The sequence below is a fragment of the Chiloscyllium plagiosum genome, unplaced genomic scaffold (assembly GCF_037043375.1).
Source record: "Chiloscyllium plagiosum isolate Xiang-an unplaced genomic scaffold, Cpla_swu_hap1 HiC_scaffold_48, whole genome shotgun sequence".
NCBI classification, from domain to species: domain Eukaryota; kingdom Metazoa; phylum Chordata; class Chondrichthyes; order Orectolobiformes; family Hemiscylliidae; genus Chiloscyllium; species Chiloscyllium plagiosum.
Genome location: NW_028270186.1, coordinates 32,992,074 through 33,004,612, shown reverse-complemented (window position 1 = coordinate 33,004,612; position 12,539 = coordinate 32,992,074). Strand labels below are relative to the sequence as shown.

At 44.4% G+C, this 12,539-nt stretch overlaps 1 protein-coding gene across 1 annotated transcript; it reads left to right on the top strand.

The window, feature by feature from the left end:
* The first annotated feature begins 1,095 nt into the window (after nt 1-1,095).
* On the top strand, nt 1,096-4,554 carry LOC148135808 (uncharacterized). Its single transcript, XM_087984232.1, has 2 exons — nt 1,096-1,123; nt 1,673-4,554. Exon 2 carries the CDS (start codon nt 1,980-1,982, stop codon nt 3,030-3,032), a length of 1,053 nt encoding a protein of 350 aa, XP_087840358.1. The 5' UTR covers nt 1,096-1,123; nt 1,673-1,979; the 3' UTR covers nt 3,033-4,554.
* Nucleotides 4,555-12,539: the final 7,985 nt, after the last annotated feature.

The window sequence follows — 12,539 nt, the reverse complement described above, 5'->3', positions numbered from 1 at the left end:
TGTGTGGAGTTTGCACGTTCTCCCCGTGTCTGTGTGGGTTTCCTCCCACAGTCCAAAGACGTGCAGGTGAATTGGCCATGCTAAATTGCCCGTAGTGTTAGGTAAGGGGTAAATGTAAGCGTATGGATGGGTTGCGCTTCGGCGGGTCAGTGTGGACTTGTTGGGCCGAAGGGCCTGTAATGTAATCTAATCTAATCTAAAGGTGGTGAGTTTTGGATTCAGCTTTCCAGTTATTACCGTAAGAAGATAAGCCCTGGGCACAGGAGAGTCAATGCAGCCCTTCGAACCAGCTCCACCATTTAATACGGTGATGATTGAGCTCACCTCAGTCTCAGCTGGATTTTCCCACCTGTTCTCTCTCACCCTTCAAATCATTGCAAATTAAATATCTGTATCTCTTCGTTAAATTTGCTCATGTCCTCGCATCCACTGCATTTTGAATAGCGAATTCCACAGGTTCAAACACATCGAGATAGGTATATTCTTCTTCATGAGAATAGAATAGTCCCTAAAATACAGAAACAGTGTATTCACCCATCGAGTGGACACCCTATGATGAGCATCCCATTTAGACCCATCCATTCCCTGTAACTCTGCATTTCCCATTGTTAATTGCCTAACCGGCTCATGCATGGACCCAGTGGGCAATTTGGCATGACCAATCCACCTCACCTGCGCATCTTTGGACTGTGGGAGGAAATTGGAGCACCGAACAAAACCATGCAGACATGGGGAGAATGTGTAAACTCCACACAGTTGCCTAAGGCTGGAATCAAACCCGGGTCCCTGATGCTGTGAGGCAGCAGTGCTAGCCACTGAGACACCTCTGCTTGAAATCTGCTGCCCCTTATTAACCTCCCCACCATGCAATTGGCTGAATGTGTATTTCTTGCATCAGAAATCGGGTTGTCTAATCGGATGTCTCAGTAAAACCCAGTGTCAGCCCATATGTCCTGTGTGTCTGAATTGGGATCCTATACACAACACCCACCAGCCCACACTTTCTTTCACTTTTCAGAGACAGTTTTCCAGAGGCTTCATGGGGACTACAACTCCCACAATCCCTGAGGCAGGGACCACACGTGTGCGGCGAAAGCCAGCACTGCACATGTACAGAATGTGGGTGAGTTTTGGAGCAGTTGCTTTGGGGTAACTAGTGGAAAGCATTTCACACTTTGGCTGGCGAAGGGACGCATCTGCTTGTAGTATTGATCTGTAGGGGGGTCAAAGTGTCACTACACCCACTTGGGACCAAGTTCCATTCGCAACTTGTCATAACGCTGGGAGTCGACCAATGAGGAAACAAAGAAGGATCTGACCCATTCTCCCAGCTGAAGGTTCCTCTTCTGTCCAGGATCTGCCACCTCCCTTTCTGTTTCCTTTTGTTTCATTCTGCTGTTATATTATTGACTTGCAGCAACTGAAGGGAAAGGAAGTGAACCCAGAAACGGTGCAGCGTCTAACCAGGGACGGGAAGTGGTGGCATGGATCTGTTTATCAGTTACTCCATGAGAATGGGGAGGGTGTACATTAGGGGCAGCAGAGTCAGAATGATGGGAGAGAGTAAGTGGGCTGGAGGGTTACAGCTTTGGGGGAACAAAGGGGAAAAAATTCCGGAGAAACGAGAATTGTCTGTTCTGAATTTCTAATCTGTACCTATTCATTTATACAGGGTGCTAGATGGTGAAGATTTGCAGACTGAAATCTCAAAATCATGTGCCAATCATGATCGAGTTATCCAGAATTTGACAAACCAAAGATGTGGAATTACTCGGCCAAAATCCTGCAACACTCTCCCTCCCAGCATTGTCGGTCTATCTGCGCCAAATGGACTGTGATTGGTACAAGACAGCAGCTCACTACCATCTTCTTAAGGGTACCTAGAGATGGGGAGCAAATGCTGGCTGAGCCAGTGATGCCCATATCCTGGAAATGGTTTCTATCTCGAGTTGCTGAAACCCGGTTGATGTTACTGCAGGATGATGAGGGGTGAGCAATTCATCAACTTCACCAACACATTCCACCCTGACCTTAAATTTACCTGGACCATCTCTGACACCTCCCTCCCCTTCCTGGACCTCTCCATCTCCATCAGTGACGACCGACTTGACACTGACATTTTCTACAAACCCACCGACTCCCACAGCTACCTGGATTACACCTCTTCCCACCCTACCTCTTGCAAAAATGCCATCCTGTATTCCCAATTCCTCCGCCTCCGCCGTATCTGCTCCCAGGAGGAGCAGTTCCACCATAGAACACACCAGATGGCCTCCTTCTTTAGAGACCGCAATTTCCCTTCCCACGTGTTTAAAGATGCCCTCCAACGCATCTCATCCACATCCCGCACCTCCACCCTCAGACCCAACCCCTCCAACCGCAACAAGGACAGAACGCCCCTGGTGCTCACCTTCCACCCTACCAATCTTCGCATAAACCAAATCATCCGCCGACATTTCCGCCACCTCCAAACAGACCCCACCACCAGGGATATATTTCCCTCCCCACCCCTCTCCGCCTTCCGCAAAGACCGTTCCCTCCGTGACTCCCTGGTCAGGTCCACGCCCCCCTACGACCCACCCTCCCATCCTGGCACTTTCCCCTGCCAACGCAGGAACTGTAAAACCTGTGCCCACACCTCCTCCCTCACCTCCATCCAAGGCCCTAAAGGAGCCTTCCACATCCATCAAAGTTTTACCTGCACATCTACTCATATCATCTATTGTATCCGTTGCTCCCGATGCGGTCTCCTCTACATTGGGGAGACTGGGCGCCTCCTAGCAGAGCGCTTTAGGGAACATCTCCGAGACACCCGCACCAATCAACCAAATTGCCCCGTGGCTCAACATTTCAACTCCCCCTCCCACTCTGCCGAGGATATGGAAGTGCTGGGCCTCCTCCACCGCCGCTCCCTCACCACCAGACGCCTGGAGGAAGAACGCCTCATCTTCCGCCTCGGAACACTTCAACACCAGGGCATCAATGTGGATTTCAACAGTTTCCTCATTTCCCCTTCCCCCACCTCATCCTAGTTTCTAACCTCCAGCAACTCGATCCCCTGACTTGTCCGACCTGCCCAGCTCCTTTTCCACCTATCCACTCCACCCTCTCCTCCCTGACCTATCACCTTCATCTCCTTCCCCACTGACCTATTGTACTCTATGCTACTCTCTCCCCACCCCCACCCTCCTCTAGCTTATCTCTCCACGCTTCAGGCTCTCTGCCTTTATTCCTGATGAAGGGCTGTTGCCCGAAACGTCGATTTTGCCTGTCCTCGGATGCTGCCTGAATTGCTGTGCTCTTCCAGCACTACTGATCCAGAATCTGGTTTCCAGCATCTGCAGTCATTGTTTTTACCTACCGGATGATGAGGGGTGCTGCGTGCATCCTCCAGGAGGCAGCACCATCACATTATCCCTGCCTACATCCACACAGCAACACCGCAACATCACTGGAACAAAAGGCAGTGAAGCCAAAGGAGGACTTCGATATAGTTCTTCGAGGTAAAGTCATCAAAGGGGATTGGAACACAGCAGGGACAGGAGACTGAGCTGGATGGTCAGCTGTTTCCCATTGAATGGTGGAGCACAATCGAATGGCCTCCTGCTGCTATCTCCCAGGAATGTATATAGCCATGGAGCCCGGGTAGGAAGAAGTAGGTAGGGCAGGGATTCTCCAGGAGATTGCATGTCCACATCAGTTTTCAGTGAGGGATGGTTTGATGGATTTTATTTAACATTTGTCTTTTACATTTTAAAAAAAACAAATTTGCTAACCTTGTGTTAAAGTTTATTCCACAATAAATAAAAGTAAAAGAATTGAAAATATCTGAATATAACAGTTTTTAAAATTTCAAATGCCCTTTAGAACAAAATCCTGTCTCTTCCCGGACACCATCACCTTCTAGTTACTCAAACTCCAGGGAAATATTCCCTCCCTGTCTGAACCTTTGGTTTGATTTAACTGTTTTTCAGTTCTCATACTGTGAGCTGTGAAGCGTTCTTTATTCCCCATTTCTCTCACACAGCTGAGCAACCTTCCCACCATCAACATCATCATTGCACCATTTTCGTTCACATATAATCACCAGCAATAAACCATTTGTGTAACCAATTGAATATTTATAAACAAAGCCCATTATGGGCAAAGCAAACCATTACAAGTGGGAAGGGACTAAATCAAAGTAGATTTGGGGGGAGGAGGGGGCAGTGATGGAGATAAAGCACTGTATCCCATGTGGTGCCCACCTCCATCTAAAGGCATCGAGAGCATTGATACACAGCACATGCTCCTTCTCCAAGGACACTCCGCTGTTAAGCCTTTATCCTTAATCATAGAATAGAATCCTAACAGTGTGGAAGGAGAGCATTGGCCCATCAAATCCCACCGACCACCTGAAGAACATGTCAGCCAGTACACTCCATCCCTGTAACACTGCATTTCCCATGGCTGATCTACCTAGTCTGCACATTCCCGGACACTGTGGGCAATTTAGCACGACAGGTCCACCTAACCTGCATATTTTTAGACTGCGAGGAAACCAGAGCACCTGGAGAGGACCCACACTATCATGGGGAGAATATGAGAACTCCACACAGGCCGTTGGCCAAGGCTGGACTCCAAGCTTGTACCTGATGCTGTGAAGCAGCCGTGCTACAATCAGAATTTAAATCAAAACAGACGATCCCTGCTCATTGTCACATTGCTGTTTGTGGAGCCTTGTGCCCAGAGAGACACCCTGAGGTTCAGAAAGTGGCAATATAAATTCAGTCAGCACCAGCCCAGTTAATGTGGTTAACAACAACATCGATACTCCAACAGTGTCATCATGTGCAAGGTCCAGTCCTGACTCTGATGAACAGTAACTCCAGAATCAGAGACCTGCAGTGATGTGTGAACTCTACCCCACACGGAGCAGGGGGATGACCACTTCCCTGTGTGCACTCACTGGGCTCTCAGTCATGTTGAAGACTCAGTAAATCCCTTGTCACACAGAGAGGGTAACAACAACTACCCAGTGTGAACCCGCTGGGGTCTCAGCAGGCGGGATAAATCACTGAATCCCTTCTGACACACTGAGCATCTGAATGGCCTCTCCCCTGTGTGGGCTCGCTGGGGTCTCAGCAGATCAGAAGACTGAGTGAATCCTTTCCCCACATGGAGCAGGTGAATGGCCTGTCCCCTGTGGGAATGCACTGGTGTCTCTGCAGGAGAAAGATTTGAATGAATCCTTTCTCTCACACAGAGCAGATCTAAGTCCTCTACGCAGTCTCTGGTGCCTCATCAGATTGCAAGAGCGAGTAAATCCCTTCCCGTACATGGGGCAGGTGACCAGCCTCTCCCCAGTGTGATTGTGTCAGTGAGTGTCCCACTGGGAGGGGTAAGTGAATTCCTTCTCACAGTCCCCACATTTACACAGCCTTGCCCTGGTCCTGTCACATTGGTGTCTTCCCAGATCACAGGACGAGTTAATCCTCAACCACATGCACAACACGAATGGTTTCTCTGGGCTGGGAATGCTGCTTTCCCCTTCCATATTCTGTATAATGTTTAGGACCTGCGAAATTGGGTGTGTTGTTAAAGCTGAGTTTCCCATCTGTGAACTCTCTCTCTGTAAAACAAGTTTATCTCCTTCATTACTACAGCTCCCAACACCAGCTCTCCCTTCAGTTCTCCTGAAATTCTAAATTTGGACTAATGCAATAATGTGGCTTTCTCTCACTTGTTTCTGAAAGTAAATTAGGATGATTTTGAATAACTGGACTTTACTAGCCAAGCTTGTTCCTACGCTATCATTTGCGACTTTTAACCCATGGGAAATGTGTTACCAGCTTCAATGACCGTTATAATGCTCTGACCATGGCTATGGAGTCAGTATAAGTCAATTCTAACAATTATCAATAGCTTGTATCTAAACAGGATGCCCCCACAACAGTAGGTGCTCTGACACTCAATGTCTGTAAGTTCTTTTTCTTATAGCCCCACATGTGTCCAGCAATCTGGCAATACAATTGAAGATATTTTATATAGTAACCTTACAGTCTCAATTGCCAGTTCCAATCCATGAAGCAGTCAGTAACACGCCCCAGTGAATTGAATTCTATTAGCAGCTTTGTCCTGTCAGGAGAGATTGAGGAGCATGAAGCTGTCTTCTCTAGAGGACGGAAATATGAAACACTTGAACAAAATTCTTCAAGAGCTCAATAGGATAGATATAGGACGATGTGCTCCCTGGCGGTGTGTCTGGAATGAAATAAGCACTAACTGCGGTATCTTTACCCAGCATCTCCTTTAGCTGCATAAATGTTCAAGATTTATTTGGTGCTCTCATTCCACTCTTGTTGACTCCCATTTGTAACTGCTGTAATGTTGGTGGCCGTAAAAATTGGTAACATTTGAATCAATCTATTCGAAAACCTCTCTGTGTCTGTGTCTCACTTTTGTTCACTGAGACCCTCATTCAATCTGACCTCTTGACAAACCCTGCCCTGATATTTCCCTGGAGGGCTCAGAATGAAATGTTCACAGAAATGTTATGGTGCAAAAGGAGGCTGATTGGCTCATCAGCTCTCCAAAGGATCATCTCACTGAATGCTATTCTTCTACCTTTACCCCATAAACCTTTCCATTCGTCCTCTTCCAATAACTGTTCAAGTCGATTGTCTTCATTGTACCTGGCTCCACCACACTCTTTGGCAGTGCATTCCAGGCCATAAACTTTCTCTGCATAAAAACGTTTTGTCTCATGTCACATGTGCTTCTTTTGTCAATCCCTTTACATCGGTGCCTTCTCATTATTATTTCTTTCATGCATGTGAACAGTTTCCCACAATCAACTCTCACTGGATCCCTCTTGGAGGTACCTGTACCCACCTGGACACCCGGAGTGCTGAATATCATATCTCCCTGTCACAGAAGACCAGTGAAAGACCATTCAGTTGTTCTCATTGTGGGACTGGGTTCAGTACACCATCCAGCCTCACTGTACTCCAGCAAATACACACTGGGGAGAGGCCATTCACCTGCTCTGCATGTGGGAAGCAATTCACTCAGATATCCAGCTTGGTGAAACACCGGTGAGTTCACAAGTAACCACAGCGATTGGATTTATTTTGTTTGTTCATGGGATCACGGCATCACTTGCCAGGGCAGCATTTGTCATCCATTCTGACTGCCCAGGAGATGGTTCAGAGTCAACCCCATTATTCAGGGTCTGGATTCACATCTAGGCTGGACCTGGTCAGAATCAACAGTTTCACAGGCCCAATGACATGAAGAGTTGATTTCTGACCTATTATTTCAGAAATGATAATGAATAATGTTTGCAGTTGAATTAAAAGTGAAAGACCAAAATGGGTTTTATTCTGATTGAGCACGTCCTCCTGTTTTCTCAGGTGTTATTGACAGTCTCATTCCCCTCGCACCAGAACCTCATCCAGAGAGTGTTACAGAAAAGGCAGAATGGTCAGCTGCAGCTGGTCACCTGACCGGTCACTGGACCCGAAAAGTTCACTCTCCACAGATGCTGCCAGATCTGCTGAATATTTCCAGTAATTTCTGTTTTTTGTTTCTGATTTCCCAGCATTTGCAGATGGTTGATTTTTCGATATTCATCTTGTGTGTTGCAGAGGAGTTTATTGATGAGTTTGGAGAGTTTTGAAAATTGCAAGTTAGGCCACAAATCAGCCGTGATCATATTGAAAGGCAGAGCAGGGTTAAGGGGCTGAATGGCCACCTGCTGTTCCAATGGAAGTTATCCATCTGCAGCTTGTGGCAACATTTCCCCTCACTGCTCACTTCACATCCATGTCGAACACACTGTTACTGACTGAACAGACCTCCTGTGTTTGAACTCAACCTGATCATGCCAGTGGCTCCCCCTCCTGCCACCCGGTTCTGGATTAGTGGTGCTGGAAGAGCACAGCAGTTCAGGCAGCATCCGAGGACAGACAAAATCCGAGGACAGGTCGGATTTTGCCTGTCCTCAGATGCTGCCTGAACTGCTGTGCTCTTCCAGCACCACTAATCCAGAATTTGGTTTCCAGCATCTGCAGTCATTGTTTTTACCTCCTGCCACCCGGGTTTAACTCTCATCATGGAATGCTGTCTTATATTCCTGCGGGAATGTCCACAAAGGACTCAGCCTGTAGTCTGTATCCCCTAGGATCCACAAACACGGTTTATTTCATCCTTCCTCTATCATTCTGGCTATTGAACTCTCGGTTTCAATCCAATCTCCTGTCATGCTCTTCAACATGCCCATGTGGGTGGACTAGAAGCAGCTGGGATTTAATGAAGGGAAGTGGGATTAGGCAGAAGCACGAGGAGAGACGACAGCAAAGGATGATCTCATTGTAACGGCAGAGTTTCTCTGTGACCTAGTGAGTGATGAGGCACCTGAGATTGAATCTGCCTCCCCCCACAATCAGGGATTTGGGAAAACACTCAGACACTGACCTGTCCATCTGATTGTTAACACAGACAGATAGACATAAATAAATACTCACATTTAGATAGCACCTTTGATATACTGGGGAAATGAAACATGCTTCCAACCCAATGATTTCAACCTCAACTCTCTGAAAACATGGGCACAAAGCTTCCTGCTTGTACCAGGTTGTCTCTCAGCCTCCCTCTTTTATTGCGAAAAGAGTTTTAAGCTGTTTCGCTTTTCCTGGTGATTGTAACCTCTGTGTCCTTGTAAGATGTATGACTGAACCTTATTTTCCTGTTCCCTGTGAGCAACACGAGCAGCAGAAACAGGTCCTGACCTGTGAGCGGTTTCGGTTGGAGTATTTGTATTTACAAATCCATTCCTACCCTCGCATACAGTGTGAAATTGCTGTAAAACTGAAGGAAAGGAGTGAGTGAGCACGCACAGAAACATCAAGGCAGCATGTGTACCTGAGCTGAATGAATCTGGCATGAGGAAAACGTGACGACAATCACAACTAGTTAGAATCACAGAATCCCATAGGTGCAGAAAGAGGCTATTTGGCCCATCGAGTCTGCAATTACCTGCTCTCCCACCCTACCCCCATAATCCCACATTTATCATGGCTAACCCAACCCGCCGAACCTGCACACTACAGTCCATGTTAACATGGTCAATCCAGTAAAGCTGCACATCTGTGGGCGGGTCACAGATTACATCCAAATGCTCGGAATTGTGGATGAAGGCTCACAAATACTTGACTCTTACACAAAAGCTCTGCTTTTCAGAATAAAATCTGGGGGAAACTGCAGCCAGAAAGATTTCCAATTATCTCTGGAGGAAGAGAATTCAAAACTCGTGCCACTGACCCAGGGGGTGCAGTGAAAGGTTGTGAGCAAGGTGGGGGTGAGATAAGGACAAAAAGACAGTCTGTCACACGGGGAAAGGCAGGAGAGATTAAATAGCAGAAATGGTAGTCCCTCAAGGCCACCGGGAATGGAGTTAGGGCTGGGAAAGATACCAGTAAACAAAGTGTGCAGCTGTCAAAGATATACTTTGAAAAAACAGATAATAACAACATAGAGGGCAGAGTACACAGTCTGAAATTGTTGCTCTCATCGGTGAGTACAAAACGTTGTAAAGCCTAGGTAGTTCTATTACAAGCAACACATACAGGATGGGCCAAGTGGCCACGATCTGTGCTGTAAGTCTCTGATTTTTTTTCTGACATTTGGAGTTCAAGTCTGATGATGTTAATAAATTTTCAAATTGGACTGGAGTTTAATATTCTGGGGAAATGTCAAATAAATCACATTGATCACATTCTGTAGATCTTAGTCCATAACCTTGCATCTTCCAGCATTTCAGTTACATCCATGTCCTGCTGGTGGGACAGGACATACAGGGATGGTGATGGTGGTGTCTGGGGCATTGTAAGTCTGGGACTCTGCGCATATGACTGTGTCAGGCCGTTGGTTAACGTGTCTGCGTTCAAGCGAACCCAATACGATACTGGCAGGGTGAGAAACTACATTTGGATCTCCTCTGCTCACCAGTTCCTTTCCTTTCTGCTTTTTTTATATTTCTTTCTCTCTCACTCACCCCCTTGCAGTCTCTGACACAAATGTCTCAACATTGAATCATATCAAGATAACCCTGTATTCTATGCCTCATTACTTTCTGAATAAGCCTACCATGGGGAACCTTATCAAACACCTTGCTGAAATCCACATACACTACATCCACTGCTCTGTCCTCACCAATGTGTTTGTCACATCCTCAAATAATTCAATAAGGTTTATGAGGCATAATCTGCCGTTCACGAAGCCATTTTTACCATCTCTAATCAATCTATACGTTTCCAAATAATCATAAATCCTGTGTCTCAGAATCCTCTCCAATAATTTGCTCACAACCGATGTAAGACTGACTCATCGATTATTCCCAGGATTATGTCAATTGCCTTACTTGAATAAGGGAATAATATTTGCCACCCTCCAATCATCTGGTTTGACACCAGTGGACAGTGAGGATGCAAAGATCATCGCCAAAACAGAGTAATCCCTTGCCTCCCTTCCCATAACAATCTTAGTTATATCCTTTCTGGCCCAGGGGACTTATCTATCCCCATGATTTTCAATATGATCAGCACATTCTCCGCCTTAACATCGACCTGTTCGACCATATCAGCCTATTTCATGCTGTCCTCACAAGGACAAGTTCCCACTCGTGAATACTGAAGCAAAGTACTCATTAAGGACCTCCCCTACCTCCTCTGACTCCTGGCACAAGTTTGCTTCACTATAAGGTGTATAAATGTGGAATTATGTCTCAGCACTGAATTAATGTAAAGATATTGCAGTGTACAATCACTCGATTACTTTGAATATTGACCTGTATTTTAACTGAGAGAACACAGTTGAATTGAATTGATTTTATTATATTTCACTTCATGCTAACATTTATTGTATTTCGAACCACAATAAGAGTTTCCTTTATATAAAACTTAAAATTCATCGCACGTTTATGTACAGAAAATATAATTAACATCTGCTTGTTCCTTCCTTTACAATGGCTGTTCATTTTGAATTTGTAAAAGTTGTACATTGTTGAAAGGAAGGGAAATTGTCTTCAGCTGAATATTCACATTGAATGACTGATGCATCTTTAAAATCAAAGTACAATGATCACACAGTTTTGTCAATGTGTTTTTCAAAGAACTGTCATGAGATTCCTGTTTATTTAAGACCACAATTCTATTGTTATTGTAAAATATTGTTTATTTTCCAGTCCATTACACACAGAAAGTACCTAATTAATTCCCATTCAAATTACTACAATAAACAACTGATTAGTTTTCATTTGAGTAACCACATTAAACATAATATTACAGTCCTGCCTGTCGTGAGTGGGGAAAGTATGTAAGGAGCTTGTGTAGTTGTGGTAGTGTCTCTATTACTAGACCCGAGGAAAGGTTTCAAATCACACCTCCAACAGAAATATATCAAGAGCTGGACTGAATGTTGATTAGAGAGTACCTAAGCACAGATTGAATTGCTTTTCAATACAACATTAGACCTGCTTTACATATTATATCAGTAATCACAAAATCTGATACTTACTTGTGTCAGGTTACCAAGAATTATGTGTACAGGTATCCCCAACTTTTGGAAAGTTCGGTTTTGCCACTTTGCTTTTACAAAAGATTTACATTTGTCCCTATTTTCTCTAACTGAATGAAATCTGAAGAGGATTTTCACTTTTACGAAGAAAGGGGAGATGTTTCCCATATAAATTAATGCTTCTTCGATTTACGCATTTTCAGCTTATGAAAGGTTTCATAGTAATGCTTTACTTTCGGGTAGTGAGGATACCTGTAACTAATTTTGTTGCTTATAAATTCCCGGAGAATATTTGAAAATGTTGCAGAATTAAAGATTACGATGTCTAAGTAATGAGATTTGATCTCTTTTTTTTTGTTGCAAAGTGGCAAGTCCAAACAATTGAAACACATTAAACATTATTCCCTTGTGCTATAAATTTGAAATAAAGTTTAAATCATCTTCAGTAAACTAACAAATGCTACCACCTATTACTTGTCAGTCAGCTGGTTACCAACTTTGTAACTAAATGTTGCGATTAGTCGAAATATTACTCTGTCATTTGATCAAAGTGAATTTGTAATTATTGTTCAATGTATGAATTGTCAGAAAATTGTTTTTATTTTTCCATTCACCTATCCATTTTGACCGTAAGGTTGAAATGGTTTGACAATATTGAAGTTTGTTAATAAGGTTTGCACATCTCTCACATTTCTCATTTCTTGTATTATGATTCAAGAATGTTTCGTAGTGGAATTCTAGTAAATGACAAACATTTGTTGACTTCAAATAAGATCTTTAACACCCAATTATCAATCTGTTGTTAATTTTTCAGCTGTTACATTGACATTGGTTAGGTACTCATTCAGAGAGATGAACTGACAATTATAAACTATTGCAGCATTATTGAATTGAAAGAAAGATACAGACGTGCAAACATTTTTTGGAAGGAATTGCTTTTTCATTCAAATGTGTAGGCTGTTCAAGAATTATATATTGCCTTC

Excerpts from the sequence above, each read along its gene's own strand:
- LOC148135808 (XM_087984232.1), top strand. The coding sequence starts at position 1,980 with ATGATGAGGGGTGAGCAATTCATCAACTTCACCAACACATTCCACCCT.